Source organism: Rhopilema esculentum, chromosome 10, assembly GCF_057945365.1.
Source record: "Rhopilema esculentum isolate cy_ngs chromosome 10, ASM5794536v1, whole genome shotgun sequence".
Lineage (NCBI taxonomy): Eukaryota > Metazoa > Cnidaria > Scyphozoa > Rhizostomeae > Rhizostomatidae > Rhopilema > Rhopilema esculentum.
The window spans coordinates 15396958-15422508 of NC_142824.1; the positions used below are offsets into that span (position 1 = coordinate 15396958).

The following is a 25551-nucleotide window of genomic DNA, read 5'->3' on the forward strand; positions in this document are numbered from 1 at the left end:
AAGGAGTGCCAAGACGTCTGATTCCGAAGAGATTGCGATGTGATGTTTGGTCGAAAATTATTTTCAAATGATATTTAAATATAGTATATTTATTATATTTATTATATATCATGTTTTATTATATCTAATAAATTATTTAATATATATAATATATTATAATCAAATTATATATTCAAATATTTGATCGATAATATTTAAAAGACAGAATCTTAGAGGTCAATCGACTTTCAACCTCACCTCATTGCTCTAAGGCAATTATAAAGGGTAGCCTTGAAAGGTGGATAGATTGGGTAAAGAAACAGGTTCTAAATAAAACGCTGAACATAGGTAAAACTACTTTAATCAAACTGATTTCTAAAAAAAGAAGTGCAGGATAGAGCTTTCCCAAAAAGAAGTTTCCAGATTAGCGGGAAAAGGGAGAAATATGCTAAACCATAATGAAAGAAATATGAAAAAAGCTATATTTAAAAGAAATATAGAAATCCAGAATTCAAGTTCTTGCGTTGTTATTTGTAGAAAATTTAGATTTAGAAAATCTAGATTTTACACAGTGAGTCTGGTACCCAGGGTACGACATGTTTATGCCTCCGGTTGATATTATATTAAAATTCAATGTTTCATAGCAGGATACATAGAATATATATACAATATGAAAACCCTTAAACAGGGGGCAAAAGCGTGTATACTCTAGTTCATCTAATCAATGATTCATTCTTGAAACATAACTTTTCCGCACCAGCGAAAGAATAACGACTCTTTTTCAAAGAGGAAGAAAGCAAGAGAAAGGTGGTAAGGCGGTTACAAATCCATAGCAGATTGTGAGCTGTTTCGACCGGAAAGTTGGTAACGGAGGAGAGAAGGAATCTCTGACGAAAGATCTGATGTTCTTTAACCACGCCCCAGATCACATTCAAACCACTTCCTGATTAATAACTTAGATTAAGATTTGGAGCGGAAAACCGCTAAACAGAAGCACAGTTAATTACGAAAACAGAAAGGTTTTTAAGGAAGATGTGCATGATGCCTTCAAATTTCTTTGGCTACAGTGTTATTTTTTCAAACTCCACGACACTATAGCAGAGGTACATGGTTTTTCAATCGACCTTAACCAGTATACGAATGCAGCTACACGCTTTTTTAAGAAACCTAGCTCATGGCCAACTTCAGTTCCATTTTTTGGACCTCTTTTTATCGAATTGTAGTACTCAATGTTCCTTAATATAAACTGCACATCTGGTGCCCTGAAAGTTATACAAAGTGCATTAGAATCCTGTATTACTGTCTTAAGATTCTTAATCTGTAGCTAGAAACAAGGTGAAAAACAGAAAGAAGACTAGTATAAAGACATTTGATCTATGAAAAAGAAGAAATCCAACCAAGAAGAAACAGGAAACGCTCGAAATTACGCAATGAAACACTCCATAGCTAATTTATGTGATTTTCAACTCCAAATGAATGTAATCGGTTTTTTACTTCTTGATTATTGCTATGATAAAAATATTCAAAATTGGAAAGTTGCTTAGAGATTTTACTTAACAGTTCTTTATTTTTTTCTGTCTTCTACATGTATTTTCTTTATAAATTTGTTCCTTATAAAATAAAAAGCGCGTGCAAATCCACAATCACGATTAAAACAACTCTTTAAGAATAAAAGAAACATCGACAATGGTATTGTATCGCTTTTCTTATTCACAAACAAGATAAACCCCATAATAAATATTTCTAAAGTATCTTTGGATTTCATATTAAGATTAATGGGCAAGCAAATCACATGCACACATTTGATTTTATGCATAAGGTGCTCTAATATTGTCAGCAACGAGGAACCCGGCCTAGATTGATTGTAAAAAACACCCTATTTCAGTGATTTTTTTCAAATTCCTAAAGGTACCCCTTTTTCTACGTTTTATTGTCCTAGATTTGTAGAAAAGCTACTCCTTTGCCAGAGGTTTTCTGGACACGCCTCCCAAGGGGGTCTGTTTCATCTTTATTCTTGAAATGGGGGGATTAGAAAATGAAGATTTGAAAAAGAGTTCTTTTTGGAAAGGGATTGTTGCAGAGATTCAATTCTGAACCGTAAAGGATTTTTTCTCACGTTCTCACCAGTTAAACCAAGGACTTGGACTAGACGTTCAACTTTTATGGGCCTCTATGTTCAGTCTCGAAGATTATTTGGAACGGCTTCACGGATGGACGAGAGATACAGAGAGGGGCACGTAAAATGTAACTAGATTAAGGGGGCTATGGCTTCCTATCACTGACATCCAGTAAACCCTCCCTCTCGAATACCTCTACTATGGAAGTTGTTGTCGAGGCCCTCACTTTTGCGTTTATAATGTGTTTTCAAAATACATAGTTCACTTGAATACTTGACAAAAAGATCACCAAAGCGATGAAAATATCAATATTTTGGGCTAAAACATCTTTAGCGTGTTGATCTAAAACCATTGAGTTGAGTTGAAATAGTTAGTGACGTAAATTGAGATTCAGTGAAAGAAGTTACTAGTAAATAAGAGCCAGCTGATCGCCATGCTCAGCGGTCTCTTTTTGATACAATTGTTATCGCTCCGCACATGCGTATCACTCAATCAATATTGGATTATCTGTGGTTGTTTGCTCGTCGAGACTCGCCTTTGACGGGAAGGACGAAGTTGGAAAGTTGGAAGTTAAATGCTTGGTGAGTTCATGGAGTAGTATTGTACAAAAATGTATTTCGAACCCTTTTGCCTTTTAGACATGAATTATGAAATAGCTTTCCAAGGTCAGAATCGTCCGTATTTTGCCAAACTCTCTCCTGCTTGCTCTTTTCATTGCGATGTTTATAGCAAAGATGGATGCCGACCTTGTCAACCAGTTTCAGATATCGACTTAAATTTAAGTATTAAAGAAAACCTGATATGGTACTCAGCCAGCCATTGTGATTTATTCACTGAATTGATAATGAAGTATTTACAATTAGAGTGAAACACGGGAAAGCTTCACTAAGGCTTGATTTTCGGCCAAGTGATGTTGAAATTTGATGAAACCGAATACCAAAGCAAACCAAGTTGACCACAAGAACTCGCGCTTGCGCATATCACAGCCCCTTGGTCAGGCTCTCCAAAAGATTGCCATACTGATTTTGCGGAAGAACCCGTTTATTTAATTGATTGATACTGATGCTAAAGCACAATTTTGAACCTTTGATATTCCTATTTTTTGTTACTAAATTGATGAAGGGGTTGGTTGTGGGAGTTTTAGCCTTACAACAGAGTGTGGCAAATGCACCAGATTAACTTTTATGTTGTGTGCATCAAATATATTTTTAAATTTAGTGTTAAACATTTTAACTGAAATGTTAAAAGTGATTTTAAAGTTTCTTCAGGTAGTTTGTTAATTGAAAACAAGACAGAGCCAAATTGTTTTTCAACCTTCACATTGTTAAATATGTATATATTGCCGATTCTGCAACTTTGCTTAAACTTTAATAAAATGTTTTCTTTATAGAAACACACATTGAATATTGCAAATATGAATGACGATTTATACAGCCGAGGATCAAAGCGAAGGCTTTCTGATGTAGATGACAATGAAAGGCTTACACAAAGACAAACAATACTTAACATGTCAATATGCAAATTACAAAAAGACTATGGCAAAAAGGAGCCACCTCTTCTCAGACAAATACTAATTACAAATACTGTACATAAAATAGAACAAGAAATGGATGAAGAATCACAAATGAATGTTTTGAAAAATGAAGATTTATACCCACTTTATGGCAGATCAATTGAAGCTGAATTTAAAGACTGGACGAAAAGAGAGGCCAAAGCTTTTGTTGATGAATCTAGAAATCCAGATGAAATAAGAGCCAGTTTTGCAGACATTGGTACTGGAATTTCATCAAACAACAACAATGATAATGAAGCTTTTGTGATTCAAGAGACACCTAACAAAGAACCAAATAAGTTTGGTGCCATCGGTGATCACAGAAAACAGGGTCAGTCTCAGTTAACAAAAAAGCATGCCGACAAGCAAAATTATTTCCACACACTTGGCTCTGACATGAAGATCTGGGAAGATTGCAGCCAGCTTCAGCTGCCAATGATTTCTCTCCCTCCTTCATCTGAAAACTTGACAGACATTGAATCATTTTTCCACGATATAGATATAACCCTTTATGATTTTGACTTCATGGCCTGGACCCCACAGCAACATGATTGGGGTAAAGGGGCAGATGCTGTGCACTTTGCTTTGCCGTCCATGAGTTGTGCTGCTGAAGTGGACAAGAAAAAAGGAGATTCCTTCTTTGATGACCTCGACCAGATCATGCAAGTCCTGGTGGGTATGTAATATACAAAACACAGGTAATACATATAGATATTTGGATGCTATTTTTGAATTATAAATTCAAATTCATATATTTCTGCTCTCACTTTGTCCAGTGATTGACAGTAAGAGACTCAGGAATGGTTTTACTTTTTGCCACATGTTTTTAGTCTGATCGTCGGTACTTCTCTGTAATGAAATATAATAACATAAGTGATTTGTTGCTCCAACGCATAAGAAAGTTTCTATTCCTGATCCTCTTACTCCTGTCACTTGAAAACTGAGTAGATATGTTTAATCATAATCATTTGATTTGTAAATATTCAGATTGCCATTTTGGGTTTTAAAATCTTTCATATAAAATATATCAGACTTTCTTAGTGTCTAAAGCTATCTTTCATATAGAGTGTTGAAATTGTAATTTATGTCTTTTGTTGGTACAAATTAATGTATAAGGTAGTAATTTTTTTATTCTTCGCACCCTTTCATGCAGTTACATCTACCATGTAGATATGTTGTTCACTAAACCTATTTGTTTTGGGTTAAACTAACAGTGGCATGCAGGCATTTGCAAAGTATGATTATCTGTTGTTATAGATGGGGTGGCATGTGAAATTACAGCAAAATATCAATATATATTTATATATTGTAAAGGATTGTGTATCTGTATCTTGCTATTAACCTCTGGCAGGTACACGCCTTTCATAATTTAAGAAAAATTAAGATGTAACATAAGATAACATGAACTAGAATGCCTAATCAGTTACAAAAAGTTTTTCTATCTTTTTTTAAAGTGATTGAATGGGAAATAATTGTCTAGTGGCCGAAATGAATCATTTCCATACCTTCTTTAAAACATATATATTGATTTTAAACCGCTTTTTCTTGACTATGTGAATGTAGGAGACACAGCTACTGTATCAACTAAATTCATGGTCAAATATTTGTAAACAACCTTGTAAAAACATTTGCCTTGATGCATTTTGTGAATTATTTAAAGGCATCCTTGCCAATGTCTGTAATGCTGTTCTTGATAACATTTTTGCTAGCAGTAAATGTTTTCTGCAATGCCATTAATTATTTCCATGTGAGTTTCAGATAAGAAAAGCAGTATATTAATGACAAATAATGCACCCTACAAGATAATTGTATCATGGTACTTAGTATCCTGCAGTATATTAGCGTTCAAACATTAACTGGATTTCAGCTTATTCTGGTGTTGTACACTTAACACATTGCTTATATTATCCTTGTAATCTTAGATTACTTTCGTATGTTAGGTTATGTTAAATCAAAATTTTTCATGTATAGTGTAGTTTTGCAATTCTGTTGGTTTAAAAGTCTGATAAAGCAATCATTTTGTTCTAGTTGTTATGTTGTATTTGGTAGCTAAAAAAATTTTATCTATATATATTTCCTGTTGAAATTTGTAGAATTAGTTTGCCTTGATATGTTAAGTGCTTGTCTTTAAATTGTGGCATCTTAGATCCCATTTTGCACCATTATAGAGCCTTTCATGCTTCATAATGCTTGAAATTCGGTTTCAATATCAGTAACACCAGAAAGCATTTGCAGGGTTGATTCTGTGCACATAAAAGTTATTTCCGTAATCTGATATAACAACTGTTCCTTTCAAAACATGCTTTTTTACCCCGATGCTCTTGTGATATGCCCATTTCCAGTGGACCTGCCCAATGCACTTTTAGGCTCATGTATGCTGGTATCATATGTGGGTTTTTTAGTGTCATTGGTTCAGCAGTTATTATATACCATTCCAGCCAGCTAAGTTAAAAAATCCTGTTCCTTTTTTAGTTTGCTGTGTAAATCTAGTGATGCATTGAATTGCATAATATGGTAAGCACACTGAGATATGAATTGAATTGCATAATATGGTAAGCACACTGAGATCAGTGGGTAAGCAGCAACTGATTTCAACCCAGCAAGAGAATTTGAAACTTCCTTTCATAGCAGTTGATTGTCCGTAATTTTTTATCAGTCCATTAGTTTTAGGAAAACCAATAGAGGATATCTTAATCAGCTCATCGTTGTCAGCTGACAATCGTTAGAAACTGCAAGATTATGAAACCCCTATGTGAAAGATGCATGCCCTGATTGAAGCATGCCTATAATTGGCATCTTTGATTTCCCCTGGACCACTGTTCTATTTGTTTTTTATATTAGTTCCTTTATGTAACCATTGTTCTAAACTTGTTCTTCCTTGCTTTTTTAATGTAGTTTAAGAAATTATTGTTATGATTAGAATATTTATTTGAATGTTAGAAATGTGATTTAAGAATAATGTAACATAAAAGGAAAAAGTACGACAAAGGCTTTGTGTTCTTAGTAGAGCGGGATTAAGCTTGAAGGTCAGTGGCCTGTACCTGAAACATGCTTGCTTCATATTGGTTTGTTGGCTAGTTTGCCTGCGAACTGTTTTGGAAAGCGATATAAAAAGTGAGATAATGCCGAACCTTTACGGTCTTGCGTCTTGCTATTTGCAAAGCGCTACTGTCACACGTTGTCAACTAAAGCCTTGTCGTACTGTCCTTAGTGAATCAACAATAAACAACGTTAAATTGTGTTATGTAGTGGACGGCCTGATGAGGCATTTAAAACGCTGAAATAAGTCTATTTAAATACAAAGTTTTAGCTACAGAACTATTCTAGCATTTATCTATTGGGTTAAAATTTTGTCAAGACCGGAATTGTTTTTAATGGTTCCAATTTATGTAATGTTGCTTGATATTTAAACAATTGTATATATGTGAAATGAGTTTTTCGTTGTGTGTCTTCTAGACAATTGGGTCGCTTATTTTATCTTGAAGCTCTAACTGAAGATACTAAGAGCCATTTGTTTCATCCCGTGAATCAGATTTTTTGGTTGTCGGGTACCCAAATTCAAGCGAATTTATGCTTTCCTGGTCCAGTAGCTAGCTGCATTGCAATGTTTCTTCAAGACTCATTTCTGCGCGTGCGTGATAGACATCGAAACATTACTGTCCGGTCCGAGGTGAAATTCCTGAAGTGCTTCTCTAGCCTTGTAAAACCCTAGCCATGCTTGCAATATATGTAAAATTGGTATAAATCTAAATAGCCATTAAGTAAAAATGAAATCATCATTAAATAGCCAAATATGCAAAAGTTTGGAATACCGATCTATCAACTACATTGTCTCAGCCGAGAACTTGCCCAAGAAAATTTAAACTACATATTCATCAGATAATCAAAAGTAATTTTTCAATATATGAATGGGGCTAGATTTTTAGGACGAGATACAAACAGCCTAGCCAGTAACGAGCCTTGGGGAACCCCATACTGCATACATCCTTTTTTCCTTTTGACATTTCCAACGACTTTATTGAAGAAAATGGTTTGATGCTTCTCTTTTGAAAATTCTTCAAATTTCTGGCTCAAAAATCTTTTTAAAAGTTAACTGTTCGCGTTATTGGTGAAGGGTTATGTGACTGCCTTTCATGGCCTAGTTCATTTAGCAATCATTTGCTTATCTCAAACTGCTCACCAGCTGTTATAAATGACTTGTATTCATAAAAGATACCTACGAGACCCAGCTGTTAAAATTCACATATTGAGGAAGTACAAATTTAGCCAGTGTATTTGTATACACTTTAAATTTTGCATTCGCAGAAGCTGACTTCAGAAAGCTGGCTCAAGATAACAAATGGAACGTTGTTTTAAAAAATTGGTAACAGCATTTGCAAGAACGGTTTATGACAAATTATGATATTAACAATAGACAAATAAGCTTATCAAGCAGGTACTGTTACATAGATTCTAATATGACCAATTAAAAGACTGTCTGAAAACAGAGCACATGGGAATTATAGGCCCCTTGCTCCACGTGATTGGCATCATTGGGCGCCACACATTCATCGACAATTTCTTTCCAACTACAAGGAGCCATTCTACCAGAGACCGTTTCCACCCCGTTTTTCGCCAGTTAGGGCTAATTCGTAGAAACAGGATGTTAGCTCAATGGCACAAATGATCGATAAATCAAAAGAAAGCATTTATCCTTCCCCTGTTAAGAAAAGAATCAACTTTTGATGTCAGTCAAACATGACTCATCTGTCAGTGTCAGATTTCGTTCCCAAGACAAAACTCATACCTCATCTCGACCGAACATGATATCCTTCCAGGATCAACCACAGGTTTGATTAATTATATTTTAATTTATAATAACATACCCTCATAATCTACTACAACAAAACAAATCGTCGTAAACTTAAATGGTTAATTAAAATTTCTACATCTGAAATATTACTACAAATGGCTACAAAAATTATAACAACTGAAATGCAACAGCAAGATGATCGAGGGGGCAAACCATTACAAAAAGGAATTCGCCTTATAGTGCCATATACAGACCAGGTTTATCATCCAATTTGATATATTTTCGATATAATTTAATGAAATGATCATGCACGCATCATTACCATGAATATTTGGGAACGTAGCTTCAAACATTTTTCGACATAATTCAAATACAGTGAAACAGGATGGAACCCAAACAAGAGCATTGAGGAATACTACTGTGGCTACTTGCCATAGTCTCGCAGCACAATTGAAAGAAAGTGAAGCAATCGTAGGATGAGAGAAAAAGACAAATGGATGTGACACAGCTGTAGTGACCATCACGGAACTGTAATCATTGATTGTATCATTGTATCACTGTGTTCAGAACCTTCTATTGTCTACGTATCTACAGAAATGTAATCAGCAACATTTTTAAAGCGTCCTTTCATTATATGTGTATACGTCTATTGTGATTAATTAATCAGTAAATTCATCAAGACGCAACGGTGTTTTCTGCACGTAAAACTAAAAACGGCAGCAGAAGCAAAATATAGGAATCGATGTCAATATTAGTCGCTGATGTCTGTTACAATAACACACAAAAACGTAGGGATTCAATTTCTTTAAAAGAAAATGATGATCGTTTATCTTAGAAAATCTTGTTGCTTCAAATTTTTGGGATTTACGGCCCTGTGAGTAGCAATGCATAAAACGCAAAGTATATCAACACAAACATTATATAGGTTTCTTCTAATTGCAATCTCTTTTGCTAACATTATTGTGCTAAAATCTTTTCAGGGCATTGTTTTCCCCGTGACCGTGCGACCTTTGGTCATAAGAAATCAGAGATAAAACATTTTTTACACAAAAAGTTAGGTAGTTTGGAAGGAATATAAATGGCCAAAAGAAAATAACCTTATTACATTGAGAAAGAATAAAACTATTTTATCACATTTTTATTATGCTAGGGGAACTGGAGGGGACTAGCTTCCGTTGCAAAAAGTAACAACTTTCTTCTTATTGGTATGGGTGTTTGAGGTACTTTCACTTGCACCTAGGGCTCCTGTTCTTTTTGTAGCTTTGCAATACTGGGTTAACAAAAAAGTTTTCACTTTGGCTTTTCATAAATGATGCACAATGTTTTCCAATTTTTTTCCTTTTTGATGAAATACTATTTAGACCTTCAACTAGAAAACAGACTAATGACTGTCATTTTGTGAAGCAACTTCTTCCATATTTCTAGCAAAGTTGCCCTCTCCTCTCATCTGCACAGAGGAGAGTTTCTTCATTGTTTGCACTTCATTTTGCCAACCGTGTTCCAATTTCCAGCCAATCCCCCAAATGATAAATTTTGAGAAATTCCCTGCTTTCAACTCAATCACAACAGTACAGATTCATTTCTTCTATAGTTTGACACAACTGTAGTTTTAGGAATGAACCTTTTCGTCAAATCGCTTCATTCGTTTCTGTGCCTCATGCAGTGGCGTGCTGGCAGGGGAGCAAGGGGGCAATTGCCCCCTCTGCCCAACAAATAATCACCTTGCAAGAATCATTTCATCTTTCTTACAAACTTTAATGCGCTTAACAACGATAGTCAAACACCATCTCAAGATCTCAGTGGCGAAGCTAACCAAAAACAGGTGGTCCTGCCCAAAAGGGTCTGCGCGAAGCCACCCCCTAAATACCCCCGGAAAGGGGGAAACATCCTTCTGTATATTGGGAAATCAAGGTTGCAGTGAAACAATTTTCACTGCCACATTTTGGAAAAAAGGGAACGAGGATTCGGGTCATTTCAAATTCCTCCTGTCTTAAATTAAAGAAGTCAAAGGAGCAACACAAATTTGTTTTTAAAATAAGTAATATCTAAAAATGTTTTCATTGTTTGGATTTTTTGAAATCATTAACTAAAAAGAAATTGCTTGTGCTAATAGGTATATACAGTTGTACTACATACAGGAAACATAATTGATGCAAATTATTGAAAAAAGTAAACATATTTTGTCACAGCATGGATAGGTCTGATGCATGGTAGATAGGGTCTTGAATTAGTTTATTCTGAATATCAGAGGAGACCCCTGATATTTTGCCAGTACAATACAATCCAGGGCCGGCGAAACGTATTTGAAAGTGGAGGGGCCAAAATACCAAAATCTTGAAAGGGCTTACGAAAGTATTATGGTGTCTTAGGGATGGCAAGAAACTGTATCTAAAATGAATCTTGACTGAAAGTGTCGCATAGTCGCGTCTATTGTGATGTTGACTAGAAATAGAAAAGTTTTGCAAATTTTTAGGATAACTACTATCATATAGCTCGCAATGAAACCATTTTCTAGATTTTAAAAGTACCCGAAATAAGATGGGGGAGAAAAATAAATGAAACACGGATTAACAAAAAACATTACCGGTGAAATATCAACATAAGAACTATCAACTAAAAATGAAAAGTTAAGCAATTTTGTACAGTAAAATATAACTTTGTAACTTCTGATCTTAACTTTTTCAGAAATTAAATGCTTTAAAAAAAATTGAAAAACCATCAAACTGGGCTTGTCAAAATGAGTTTAAAAAGAATTTTTTAATTTCTTAGTAGGAATGGATTATCCAAACGATCAAACTCTGAAGTTTTCTTGATGATACTTTTTAAAAACAAATCTGTCCATATTTTATTTCTCATATCCTCAAAAAAGTTTTTTCTAGCTGTTCCTTTTCCTTCAACAGCTGTAATGTTTCTGAGAAAGTTTTCGTTAACAAATGTGTGCCAAATTTAGGCAATGGAAAAAACGAAGCTCCGTCAATTTGTGCTGGCACCAAGTTATTCTGGACTAGGTTTTTCGATCTATTTGCTAAGCCAAGCTCGTTGTAAAACTTAGACAATGATCGATTTCTTCAATCTAATTCCCACATTCAATGTATGTATGGTAAAGGCATAGCAACCAAGGTAAAGCTAAGGACACGTTTAAGAGAATACTAGACAAAATTACTTACAGAATCATATACTACATTTATTTCCACTTTTTGCCCAAAATTTTTCTTTAGCTCTGCAGAAAAGTGGGGGGGGGGGAGCATGGTTCCCCCGGCCCCCTGGTTTCGCCAGCAACTGCAATCTGAGTCACAAAGTACAAAAGCTCCCAATAATGACGAACTGCTGAAATTTAATTTAAGCAAGCCCTTTTTTTGTCATGCACACTCCTTCTCCCCTCCATCTCGACATTTCTGGTAAAATAACGAAGATTCTCTCTCGGCGTAGGCGCCCCTCCAGCCCCCCCGGTGTAGGCCCCCCATAATTCTAACAAAAAATTCCTAATGACTTTCCAAGGAAGTTTTTCCGAACATTGTGGTCACAAGAAGTCTTTGAAAAAATAACACCCTACTTTTCATGGTTCCTATATTTAGGGCCCTAAAAATAAGACAGGCGCAAGAAAATGCCCAAAGAGTGGAAATTTAATGCAAGTTTGATTGCAAATAAATGGAACCGGCTTCAATATTCTCGATTGATCGCAGGACAAAATTATTCTTGTAAAATTTTTTGCCCTTGTAAATAAACTTTAACTATTTTTAGAAAAAAGGGAAGGGGGTATAGCCCCTGCTAGCCCAATGGCTGCTCGGCCCCAACGGGATTCAGGGCTTCCTTAGAGCTACACCATATTGTTCATCCAATTTTTTCTTTCTACGCAGATTTTAGCATCAAATACTAAAATGTGCCTAGTGACTAGTGCTAGTGACCCCTTCAACTGATGACATGTGGTGGATGATTTTTACAAGACAATTCAAAATAGATTCTGACTCGGTTCCAGGCCATGTTAAGCACTTGGCAGGTATGCCGCAAAGAGTTCTGTAAACAATATGAAAAGACAAAGTTGTGAAGAGTGAAAGGGGAGAACTTTGTTGTCCTTCGGGGCAATCAACACTAAATCTGGGGCAATTAGCCAGCAATAACGATCGAAATTAATCTAGTCCTTTTACTTCATTACTGGAAAATTGAATATACTGGAGCGGAAGTTGAGTAACTGGAGAAATTGAGGCCCCGCTTCACCCTAGAAGATTTATAATTGGACGCTACCATGGTATGCAAAGTGAGCATGATTTGAAATCATGACAGATCGCTGGACTTCTCAATTTAACGGGGAAAAACTTTATTACAACGACTTTCAGAGGGCCATTGCTGCTGGAATATAATTTGAACTCGTGGGTTTGGCAACTCACTTGAAAGACAATGGAACTCAACGAAGAGTTCTTTAGAAACCCGCTTGTTGTGTGGGTAGGTAAAATTTTTTATAAAGTTATAAGTCATGATTTGTCAGATTTACTTTTAAAGTTTATTTTTCGATGACAGATAAGTAGCTGAGATTTCCCATGAGCAAAACGGATGTTTTGTGAGATGCTCATTAATCAAAAACAAAGCGCGTTGTACTTTGGTGCTATCTATCCAAAAAGGTCGACAAATTCGTACAAGCTTCTTAATCCTCTTTTCGAAACAATATTATCGATATCATGAAAACGTTTTTTTTTCTGCCTGCTTTCTATATAAAACAATATATTTTCTTTCTGTTTTCTGGTAATATATAAACGTCAAGTGAGGAGGAGCCAATAGGTTCATAATCGTCTTTAATTCCACTGCATTCGTAAATTTTGAGGAATGAAATATTGAAGTCTTTGAATATTGCTAAATTTGCTTATTCGTGAGTCATTTCGTTGCAAATTTGCCATTTCAGTTCCAACCCGCTGTCGGTCTCTATTAAAATACATCATTTCAAGTGCCTTCCTGGCATCATTTCAAGTGCTTACCTGGCCTAGATACCTTGAGTGAAAAACATTATCGTCTACTACTGTATAAAAAGATCAGATCGCCTGACTTTTGTATTTGGAAGTTAATTTTAACCCAAATGGCTCAATGGTTTTCTATCACGACAGATACCTGCACAATACTGCAGGATATATCAACAGATAAACCAATATATGGCCATTGGTTACCGCACTTGCTCAACACCAGCGTCGTGTAATTTAACCATGCATCATAAAATATGAAACTACCTGTCATTAAAAGTAATATGTTTATTTAAAGATCAAGAAAAGGATTTCTCCAGCTTTTTCATATAAATATATAATGTATTTGCTAACAAAATTACAAGGAATTGAACTGCAACATAATCATAGACTAACTTTTCTTATTAAAAAAAAGTGTACACTCATTCATTTTAATATGAAGCAATCTTCCTCTCATTGCTGATGGAGAAAGTTTGCTTGATATGTTATTGGGTGTGAGCTCAAGGTCAAATGATTGATTTATTCCTTTGCAACAGGCCCAAGATACCTTTCATGATGGGAAGCCATTTACTTCAGCTAATGAAATTGTCAGCTCTGAATTTCTAGCAGAGGTTTTAAAGGAAATGTGAGTCTGAATTTAAATTTTTTGGAGTGGTATTTTTGATGCTTCACATTTAGTCTATTCACTTTTGTTATGTATTCTTGGAATTGGTATCTCAACTTAAGATGTGCATCTGTTTGAAATGATGCATTGCATTGTTCAATAAAAATTAATTTTCTTACCTCTGAAAATGTCTTCCTTGCCAAAATTTTAGCAATGAAGATAACATTTGAATAACCTGTTATTATACTACGTGAATACGCCAGTGTGATTCTGGCTACGTAGGACGCACTTCCCAAAGATTGGAGGATAGAACAAAACAACATGTTCCGCCTAGTATTAGAAACAAAACTCGTTCCCAAAGCGAACAACCACCTCGGTCTTGCAAATCTAAAATTACAACTAAAACCTGCGCTTCTGCTTTTGGGCAGCAATTACTGAAAAACCCAGATTGTGTCAAATACTATAATGGCGACATGTTTCGGATTATTGGTAAGCCTGATCGACGTTCCACCTAGCAGTTTTGGAATCTATCTACATAAGCACGAAAAAATCCCTACTGTGTAGACAAGAGGAGTTTGTTTTCACCTTAGGACTCTATTGGTAACATTCTCAATAGGCAAGTGTCACTGATTGGTTACCCTCAACAGTCATGTGCTCATGTTTTCTGATTGGCCTATTTCGATCCTCAACTGGGTATATATATTTCCTAGCGTAGAGTTTTGATCTATGTTCTGACATTTTAAACTCTGAAGAGTGTCAGACGAAAAGCTTTAGTTTACTAAATGTTTGCTTTTTTCAAAGCCATTTAAAAGATACTTTCTTCTATGCATGTGAGTGTTTACAGACAGTTTTGCATTCTTATTGAATAGTTAAGAATTTTTAGCAAAATTTCCAAGTCGAACATCTCAGCAATGTGGAGCTTTTTCAAAATTTTCCAGTCATAAGGAACAAGGGCATAGTTCCTTCTAGCTACAAAGGTCATAGTTTTTATTTTAGAGATCTTCTAGATTGACACAGTTCCCCTTTTTATTATTTAACATAACATAACAATTATTTAATCCAATCAATGCTTTTCAAATTATTTGAAGATGTATATCATTGTGATGATTGGTCACTCATAGTTTCTGGCTGTTTTTGTCCTGTTTGCATTTTGATGGAAAATGTACATTGATGGTCTTAATCTGGTTTTTGTGGTCAAAATGATCAAAGAAGGATTAACTGCTCTTAATGTATTGAATGTGAATGTTTAATAGTTAGGGTTATGTCACAGTCTTGGTTTTGATTTTAGATAATCTATAAACTGTTTGCCTTCCTAATTTTCACAATCATGAATCATTTGCCAGTGAGGGCATGAACTAACGGATGGTTGGTTTAGAGTGCTGTTTAAACACCATTGCTAAATCCTGGCAAAGGGAAGGTTTTTGAATCCTAAATACTAAATGTAAACACTGCAGGCTGGTGACCTGTTCAGAAAGAATTGACTGTGTGACCCATGCAAACAGAATCACCCAGGACAAGGTTTTGTTGTCCTTGTGCTTCTGTAAACAGAAAGGTTGTAGGGATTAGGTTGGTTTGCTTATTTTTGCTGATATAAATGTATGAGTTAATCCAGATGTCAGGAAATATTTAAAAATGAATGTTTTGAAGATGTCAATGAATTTAACAGTTGCTAATTATGTTTTTCATTTATCACAGAGACCTGTCAACATTCAACTTGTTGCCTATACAAGAGAATCCACAGGATTTGAATATAAAAGTGCAAAACTTACTGGAAGTTATTCGCAATGTTAAAAGGTTTTATCAGGTGAATGAAAATTGTATTTCGATTGTATCAATATTAGATTGAACATTGAAAGACAGGAATTGTTGGTGAGTTCATCAACATTGTTTAAAATGGCAATCAAGTAGCTCATGTTTATGAACTTTAATTCTTTGCCAGATGATGATGGATCATCCTTCACCACCTTAAAAAAGAAACCTGTAGATTGCTGCTTTAGAGTCGCAAACAGGGGAGGCATGCAGATTTTGATTTGTTGAGATGGGGGGAGGGGGGAGAGGGGGAAGGGGGAGGGTCGTGGTTATAGTGACTTCTGCATTTTAAATGCAATAAGAACTAAGCAAAGCTGTGTGAAAAATAAACAGTTGTAAATTAGGGACTGCTCTATGCCTCCCCTAAATGCTTGGCTTGGCACCTGTCACATGCAGCATCAGTACTAAAGGATGTACTCCTTGCAGCTTCCTTTTTCTTTGATGCGCACCAAGTGCTTCTCAGTTGCAATAAACCTTGTGGCAAAATATAAGGAAGAGATCCAGATTCAGTAATATTTATTGAGACATCCATGCATGAATCACAAAAAGGCACAGCCTGAATAAAATACTAGGTTGGACCTTGTGTTTACATGTGTAGATAAATCTTTGTATATTCAAGTTATCATTGGCATTTGAAAAATGCATCATTTTCATGAATGAACACAAGTTGACAAAGGAGATTAATGAATGGATTGCAAACATGCTTGTCCCTCTAGGGTGGCTAATACGAATTATATCTGATTGTGGTAAAACAATAGAAACCCTTTAAAAGATATTTTCTTTTTACTTCATTGTTGAATGTTTTTCACGAAGTAAGGCATAATATAGGATTCCACATTGCTATGTATTGGATGAGGGCTGTGGCTTGTTATGCATGATTTGTTGACCCAAGGTGCAGCATTAAAAGTTTTTATATGCTGTGAAAAGAGCTCCCTTTTTCTATTGAAAAACGCTGGCAAAATTAACAAATATTACCATTATCAAGGTGGATGAATAATTTTTGGAAGCTAACATATTGAGGTGAATGGTCAGCCCCTTCATGTGCCATTAAATTTCCACGTTGTTGGTACATAGAGAATCAGAAAATCTTGAATTTTCCCACTCCCCTTGCCACAAGCATTGGAGGGAATGTGTTCATTGTAGTTCATAATTTTTGTAGGAATCAAGGTCAGCCATTTCTTAATAAAGTTTCTTAATGCTGTGGCAGATTTAGATATTCTTTAATCATCACCATTGTCAATCACAAAGTGTCTTTAGTCTCCTTCAAGTTGTTCTTGAAGTGCGTATTTCTTTAATGGCTGCACTCAGTAACACATATTTATAAGTCGATTTCTTTATGTTTAGCTAACTCTGAAAACGGCTTAGTGTTTGGCTCCAGTTGGTCTTCCGTAGTTTTTATATCAACGTAAGGGCGCCCTTTGTGTTGTTTGCATTAATAATTTATCAAAAGGCGACGAGCTACAAGCAGGCCTTTGACTACACGCAAGCTCACTGTAGTTCTCATTTACTGCTACTTCTGGGAACCAATTTGCAGATCATTAAACACCCCCCATTCATCAGGCAGTGATTGACTAAAATCGCTTGTGTAGAATTCCTCAACCAGAACAGCAGAAGTCAGTGCTGCATCAGTCGGTGGTTAACATTTCCATAGTTGCCTGTTTGTCTCTATTTGTTTATTTACGCAGTTTCTATGAATTCCAGCTTGAATTGAATGTGGCGTAATTGATTGTGCATACTGGAATACTAGGCCCAATGCCATATGATAACAAAAGTTGTCATGAATAATTCACTTCGCATTTAGTGCCCATGAGTCCATTTTTATTCATTTTCTTGCTGTTTAATTGCTTACTCAAAAATATCAATTGATGATACGATATAAATGCATTCCATTTTATCACTCGAACATGAAGACACAAGCAACCAATTTTAGCATCAATTTTTTAGTTTCATATTCAGCATCAACTTTATCGTGACGTCAATAATTTTTTACAACAAGCTATGTTCTTTCTATCCAGATATAGCATGCAAATCTAGCTTCGTAAAATTTTCGTTGTAATTCATAGATTGTCAATTAGAAATTAGTTTGGTAGATTTGCGATATTATTGTTCCGAACACAGCAGAAAATTTGAACCAGAGGGCAACAAAACTTGTGCCTAAACGACTAGAAGTTATCCTCATCGGATCAAATTCAACCAATAGGACAGCGTGCTTGGTAATACTGGCAGTACTGTGGATTTTGATGCTGGTGCTTTTAATGGGACTGAAGACTTCGAAGTTTTATGTTTTGACTAAGTTAGAGTTCAAGAGCAAGATCGCCGACACTGAAAGCTCTATTCACAATCTCTTATTTTTATAAACAAATTGTTTCAGTTCCATAACGGTTGTTGATATTTTGAAGTTATTCTTGCATAAAAGCAAGTAGCTTGCGTTCTGGAATTTGTAAAAATAACAGAGATGTGCTCATTATTAGAAATTGATCACGATAAACATCAACAACCAATTCTAGAAAATCACAACTTCGCTGTTGGTTGACATTTTGTGTAGTGAATTGCTTTCCAATAAACAAATAGAATACTGCCCATTTGCAAGGACGATAGAATTATGCAGGCAATCTCTGTGTATGTTGTGATGCAAAGCCCCTTATTTCACAGTTATCGTTTTGAGGGGGAAGTGGTTGCACCAACTCAGCCTTGGACAGTGTTATCGATTGCTGAATCTGATGCCTGTGCTCTTTTACTGTAAACAAAAACCTGTATTCCATGTCGTTGCAATGCTTGTGATTGTAGGGGCGTACAAAGGTTTAAAGCCCACACGATGGTTGGTTGTTACCGGGAGCTCTTCTTCAGTATTTGAGGATTCTAAGAGCTATTCTATTGAGCATTAAACAACGACCAACCACGCAATTAACTGACCAGATTAAGTCAAAGTAAATAATATAGATGCAACGAAATGCGTCTATATAGACAAAAAGCAGCCGCATTGAGTGCTGATATCATATAATTTCTTTAAGGTTCTGCTTCTTCTGTTGAAAAGATCTGCATTTTTGTGGCTTAAATCTGCCACAGTCATCCGAGTTTATGTGTTACCTGTTCCAGCTGTTTTCACTCGTCTCTTAGAAAAGGCATGGAGGAGTGCAGCAAAGAGTCGGACTTGCTTTAGGTTGTTGTGCTTTTGAATCATGCGGTTAGACCTAATAGATCTACTCCACACACTCTCGTCTTGATCGTTCACTTGCATTTTTCATCCAGTTACGGCAAATCCTCGTTTTAATTACTGTCCCCAGTTTTCGGTCCCTGTTTTTAACACCTCCACCTATTAAGCACTATGGAGATACATGAGGGCGATAATTATCACGTTTACGTGTCCATCCATCTTAAACGTTTCATATATTCTATTTCTTGATAACATCTTTTAAATCAGCATTTGTTGCTAATTTCAGGAGAAGCTGCAAATATTGTTGTTGATGAAGATGCCTGATATTCTTGCCATTGCGAAGGAGCCCAACCACGGTATGCAAAAATCTTTACAATATTTTCAGGGGGTTGACGAAAAAAAGTTCTCTCCGGCAATTAAATTTTCGAAAATAATCCACCCTGAATATTTATATTACTCTCCTAGTATAGGGTTGATCTCATGCCTTCAAAGTTTTTTCTTTGTCTGGGAACCTATCAAATTTTAGGAAAAATTTTCTGCCATTTCATATCTGAAAGTTCCGTCAAAATTGAGAGTTTCTAATTTGATTTTGCATTTTAAACTTCAACTAATTGACAATTCCAAAGACATTACATCCCTTGCATTCATTGAGATATCGTTTGTTTTTATCTATAATTGTAGTTCTTGACAAATTTTTCTGCCAATTCTGAAAATTTTCTGGGACCCCATTTTCCAGGATCCTTTAAGTTTGCAGCCCTGGCTAGTCCAAGCAAATTTGCCGTGCAGTGTTTCCGCTAGTATATCGTGCGATCCTCAAAGTTATAAAATTGAATTCTCAAGGCTTATTGAGGAGGTCTCCTAGGTACTTAGCAAAAGTTAGTGGACAACTTCCCCAAATTCTTTTTTTGTTCCGCATGTATATACGGATGTTGATTCCGTCGAATGATCAGGCTCAGGTCCTGAATGGTTTATTTTCATTAGAAGATAGACCTAGTCGTGTTTTTATTTAAACCCCTCCCCCCCCCACCCCTACCACTTCACTACCTTCGCTTATTAAATCTCACTACTCTGCTCTCTCGCAACCCCAGAACAAGGGCAATGTTCTTTATAACGAGTAGCCAGTTTCAAATTAACAATGCAATATTCTTTCCAAACTGAAGAGTTTTTGATTAAGTTTTACAGTACTTGGATTAGCTTATGGCAGACTAGGATTTATCTATGCCAGATTGAGATTAAATTTTGCCAAGCTGCCCCTCTGGATCGAAGATGCTCGATAAATTTTTTATTTTGCTATTTCAAACTTACTAATTGTATCCCAGACCGAACTAATGTGGTTTTATAAGGCCGACAAAGGCTTCATTCAAATTGTGTTATCAAGGCGATCCACAATAAGTTGTTGCTGAATGACAGTTACGTATTGAAATGACCTTGGAGTATTTTTATCAACAGTCGTGGTGATTGTTTCCATGGCAACAGAATTTTACTCGCTAAAATTCAATCGTTTGCTTGTCGAGAGTGTATTTTTCTCAGGGCTTGCTTTTAAGATTAGCAAGTGAACTTTATTGTTGCATTTTACCGTTTGAAAGTATTAGAAAAGATCTTTTCTAAAGGATTTTTATCTTTAGAATAGCTCCCAGCCTTTGGAGAATAATATTTGAATTGACTGTAGAAGGTGCGATCGATTAAAGGGATGTTTTTTAATGGTTTCGTGGAGCGAAGGGATTTTTCATCACATTTCTCCATGGAAAAGGATTGAAAATCTCCAATGTCTGATGTAGAGTTAAGGTGATCAGTAATTATCGCCAAACTGTACGATCACCCATGGGTGTTATCACAGCTGCAAGAACTGTTCAATTGTTTGGGAGTCGTAAGTAAAGAGACGGGAGAAGGAGATCATCCCATGTAACCATCAAACGGCTGAAGTGCATAGTTAAATCGAAAGGTCTAGGTTAGAAAATCTGTTCGGTTCATTTGCTGATTTAGGTTTAAAACATCCTTACAGGCGAACGCTAGCTCCTTCGAAACGCCAAAAAAGCTGATGAGGGCCAATGGCGTCTCGTCTCAATACTGACCATCGCGTCTCTGGTTGTTAGTAAACTGAGTAAACGAGTTAACAACATCAACAACATTAACAACAACATCAACAACATTAACAATAACGTTTTGATTCAGAATGTGTCATCTCAAAGAGGCCATACTATTCGGAAACGGAAAATTTCGCAGGAAATAAGTCACATGATTGGAATTAAATAATATTTCGAGCAAAACTTCGAGTAGGATACAACAATTGCAATCCATAGACATGACATATCCGTTAAGTGAAAAATAGAGGCCTTAAAACAAATTGTTCCCGTCGTATTTTGCATCAAATTATTTCACTGTTTCAGCAATCCCCGACAGTGCTATTCAAGCCAAGTATAATCAGTAAAAGTCTTTTAACTCTGCGACGACTTAACTCTTATTGGTCACGTTTTCATCAAGATATATTTTCAAGAAATGCAAGCAAAAGAACTTGTAGGAAAATCCACGACCGGTTCTTGAGAATTGTTGTGATATTGTTTTATTATAAGATTTTGCAAATTTAAATATTTTGAAATATGACATTCAAAAACTACTGCACTTTGGATCTCCGCGATCACATGTTTAATTCGTTCAACTGGATTTGAAGGAATCCAATAAAGAAGGAGTCAAGATGACTACACACCAAAAGTATTTTCCCTGTGAAACAAATAATAATCTGTCGCCAGAAAAGAATCACTAATCGAATTTCCAGCATTGATAGATGAACCACATCTCTTAAAAACTATATGTTATGGGGAATCCTTGACAACTTAAGTATACGGGGTTTTGACATCCTGCAGTCGAAAAATTTGATATGCCCTCTACTAGGGTATATTACAGACACAAAACATACCTGTTGAGGAAGAAGTGCCTTTTGATCACAGCGGTATTCAATATCAAAATATTAGAAAATATATTTAATATAAACTTCAGTTAAGCTGTTTTTCTTCAAAATCCATTTGATTGATCCAGATAAAAGTTGGATAAGGTACTCGATTCAAACCCCATTCGTTAGTTTGCGATCCAGCCACGAAAAGCGTATTACCGCCTACTCAAGTGGAAGAATTAGAATAACTCCCATAACCCAGTGCATAAATCGCCCGTAACTGCCGTACATACTCCTACAACAACGTAAGCGAGTACACCAAGCATTTTATTCGACGGATAGTAAAGCGAATTTCTCTTTTTTCAGGAATTCCCCTGACCCGTGTTTCCTTTGTCATTTGCAGGTAGCAGTTTGGAAGAAATAAAAAAGTTTCTACTTTTGATTCTTGGGTGCGCTGTCCAGGTGTGTGAATTATCTCTGTTAAGTTTTTTTGTCATTAATTTTTGTTTTCTATTCAAGAATCTAGGCCAAGCTCTAAACGCCTGTTAGCAATGTTTCAAGGCAGAAAATGACGTATAAGCACAACCTATGCGCATTGTAAAGTGTTAACTTAGTTTTTGGATGTTTGATTGCTGTGGTGTGGTATTCATTATCTTTTGTTCATTTCAGTGTGACAAAAAGGAGTATTTCATCGAAAAAATAACTAAAATGGACTTTGAAGTTCAGACGCAGCTCGTTCCTTATATTCGAGAGGTCAGTGATATTAGAGAAGAAATCCTTTTTCAAACGTATTTTTGTAGAAATCCTTTTATTTTCAAATATATACATATTTATCTTTAATTTTTATTTGCATCGTTTGGATGCACCTTGGCGGCATATAAGACACTTTGGCGGCACACCTACACGAGTCTACCCGATAATTTTCTAAAGGGCAGTCAATTTCCCTCAGTTCTGATTAAGAATATTGGATTATAAAATAGAAATTATGTTGCTTCTTTTGTTATAATCTAACCATTGAGTAATTTGTTAAAAGGGAAATATCGTTTCAAGTGCTACTTAGTATTCTCTTCAAGTGTTTTTCATGAAGATCTCAATGCAACCCCATCGTGAAACTTTTCCTAACTGAGGCACCAGAGCAAGAAAGAGCTTTTGATTGAGCTCTTTTTATGGGTCTAGCAAGGTCTTAAATTATATGGAGTTTGCTGTTGAAATGGGTGTAACCAGTTAGAACTAGGGTAGCCTATATTCAGCTTATGTCTAGATTCTGTTTGAAAGTATCAAAATGAATGACATCAATTGAACGTCTGCTTATATTAAACTCCGCCATATCTAATTACGAGGTTTAGCTAGAATCGTTTTCATTTCAGATTACGGACAACAGTGACAATGCATTTTCATACAGAATAAGCGAAGTCTCAGAACTATCACAAGAGTATGCTGTGTTCCAATTTGAATGCCCATAATTTTCTTAGTTCATATATTTCTTGTAATTTTTTATGTGTTTAAGTCAATGTACCTCTCTTTTTTAGAGGCTATCAAGAAGTTTTTGGGGATGTCTTGTAAATGAGCTCGTTGTTTAAATTTACATATTGTTTACAGTGCCTGTTTATAACTAAACACAGAACAATTTTTTCTTTTAATTTGCCTTAATTTTAAAGATGTTTTATGTCATGTTTTCTCGAAAGAGATACCTACCGCCAAATCTTGTACCGTTGAGTTGGGGGAATTATGCCTCAGCTTCAAGAAAATTGTACTTCCCTAATTTATTTAATATTTTTTTTAAAAAATTATTCTTTTAATTTATTGAAAACATTTTCTTGTTACAGTTATATCATTGTGATGCTTGATTTTATTTTCAGCCAATTGGTAACCGTAACGGAAGCAATGTACTTCCAATTTCAAAAAATTCTTGAAGAAAGAGATGAATATTTTGAGGTAAATCTTGTTTCATATTCCATGATAATTATATTTGTACACTTTTGGTCTTGCACGGAGCTGGTTGATTTTTTCTGATCTGTTGCAATTGCACCAACTAATTTTGTTGTTGCCTTCACTTGCCGAAGCTTTTATGTAAATGGCAGTCTATGGATTTCGGGGTTACTTTCGTGTTGTTTTGCTGCTCACAACAGTGAAGCTTTTACAGACCATCAAGGGATGAAAAATGGCTTTTCATGTGTTTTAGATACTCGTAACATAATGTTTTTTATTTTTAAGTGTGCATGGCTAAGGCTGCCTGTGAACTTGTCAACTTGACACCAAATTCTCTTTTCTCCTTCAGGCTGTTCTCGACATGAACTTGGAAAGGCATGAAATGGTTGCAAAGGTACTTTCTAGCTTTTTCTTCTTCATGATGTGAAAATGATAATTAATTTTATCTCTAGCAGTCTTATTTAATGAAGAAGGCTCCCATAGATTATTATGAGATAAGGATTGTTGTGGTATCTTATTAATTCTTAATTTGATAAGCATTTAAGATTAAAATACCATTATTCCGCCTTCGAAGTATATCTATAACTGTGATGTTGATTTTTGTATACAAGAAATACTCAAGGAAGCCATTTTCATTTCTCTGACATTTTATTTATTCAATAATAGGAGGCAGAACTTGATCTTGTGAAGTCTCCGCCAATGAGTCCTTCAAGATCAGGGTCGATCAAAACATCCGTTGTTCTTAAAGCTAATAAGCAGAAAATACGAGATCTACAGAATGAGCTGTAAGTCGTTTGGTTTATATTTTAATATTTCGGCCTTTTGTTTATGACATTTAAATCATTAATTTTTTTTAAAATCAAGTAATTATAAAATCAAGATTATTGACGTTAGAAAAACCTTGTATATTTGTGTATTGTACGCGAACTAATCTAGCCGTTTATCATCATTGCAGAGAAGAAAGGAATATGCAAGTTAATGAATTTAAAGAAGAAATTGCCAGTTTGAAGGCATCTCTTGAAAATATTCGGCAAGAGGTATGTACGACCAATTAATTACTGATTTTTGAAATTCCGTCAAGTGGGTCAAGATATCTGATTACGTCTTGCACTTCAAATAGAAAAGATAGCGCGATTTAAAATGCTACTCCCCCAATTCAAAAGTGTACGCTCAGTACAGTAAATCCTTGAATTAGCTCCCCGTGAACTTGCTAATTTCAAACATTTTTCGATCGAGGCTTAATGGAGAGGGGTTTAAACTAGTTTTACTTTTCTCTTGATTATTTTTCTCTAGAATTAGGTACCTTATTTCTTGGGTTAGGTTACAATTTTTAGCAGTAATTTGTAGAATATATTTCTGAGACATCTTTTTTCAAATAAGGAGTTTTTCAAGTGCATTGACAATTTCAATTTCCGCTACGGAATTTGATCAGCATACACTTCAAATTTTATTTGTGCTTAAAAGAATTCCGATATAACTTGCCTATTGTGAGCATGATAATGTTGAAGCATCTGGTTCAGTTTTCATGTTCTTATACTGGCTATAACTGTGGTTGACTTTGGTATGCACAGTTGTAAACAAGGCATCCAAAATAAAACTATTTCAATTATCTTTCAGAATAAATCGCTTCTTAGCGAAGCAAGATGGGTTAAAACATACAGAGACGAAATGGATGTACTGAAAAGTCAAGTAGGCATATCTTTTAACCTAACCTCGATGACGCCATATTGATCATTTCCCGTCAACTAATCGAACACGTTTGATAACCAGTTTTCCATGCAC

The 25551-nt window shown here is 35.4% G+C and overlaps 2 protein-coding genes across 4 annotated transcripts in view; both read left to right on the top strand.

The window, feature by feature from the left end:
* Nucleotides 1–2539: 2539 nt before the first annotated feature.
* Nucleotides 2540–7078, top strand: LOC135689709 (uncharacterized). Its single transcript, XM_089110636.1, has 2 exons — nucleotides 2540–2677; nucleotides 3487–7078. Exon 2 carries the CDS (start codon nucleotides 3511–3513, stop codon nucleotides 4330–4332), a length of 822 nt encoding a protein of 273 aa, XP_088966762.1. The 5' UTR covers nucleotides 2540–2677; nucleotides 3487–3510; the 3' UTR covers nucleotides 4333–7078.
* A 5344-nt stretch (nucleotides 7079–12422) lies between these two features.
* LOC135693489 (uncharacterized) overlaps nucleotides 12423–25551 on the top strand; it is a 39952-nt gene continuing 26823 nt past the window's right edge. For 2 of the 3 annotated variants that reach the window (XM_065211999.2, XM_065212014.2), the window contains exons 1-12: nucleotides 12423–12880; nucleotides 13923–14011; nucleotides 15686–15794; nucleotides 19240–19309; nucleotides 22244–22302; nucleotides 22510–22593; nucleotides 23208–23272; nucleotides 23700–23775; nucleotides 24119–24163; nucleotides 24436–24554; nucleotides 24725–24806; nucleotides 25387–25458. In XM_065211999.2, the coding sequence (XP_065068071.2) occupies nucleotides 12836–12880; nucleotides 13923–14011; nucleotides 15686–15794; nucleotides 19240–19309; nucleotides 22244–22302; nucleotides 22510–22593; nucleotides 23208–23272; nucleotides 23700–23775; nucleotides 24119–24163; nucleotides 24436–24554; nucleotides 24725–24806; nucleotides 25387–25458 (915 nt within the window). In that variant the 5' untranslated portion in view covers nucleotides 12423–12835. The remainder of the gene's footprint in view (nucleotides 12881–13922; nucleotides 14012–15685; nucleotides 15795–19239; nucleotides 19310–22243; nucleotides 22303–22509; nucleotides 22594–23207; nucleotides 23273–23699; nucleotides 23776–24118; nucleotides 24164–24435; nucleotides 24555–24724; nucleotides 24807–25386; nucleotides 25459–25551) is intronic. The other variant, XM_065212007.2, reaches the window with a different exon arrangement.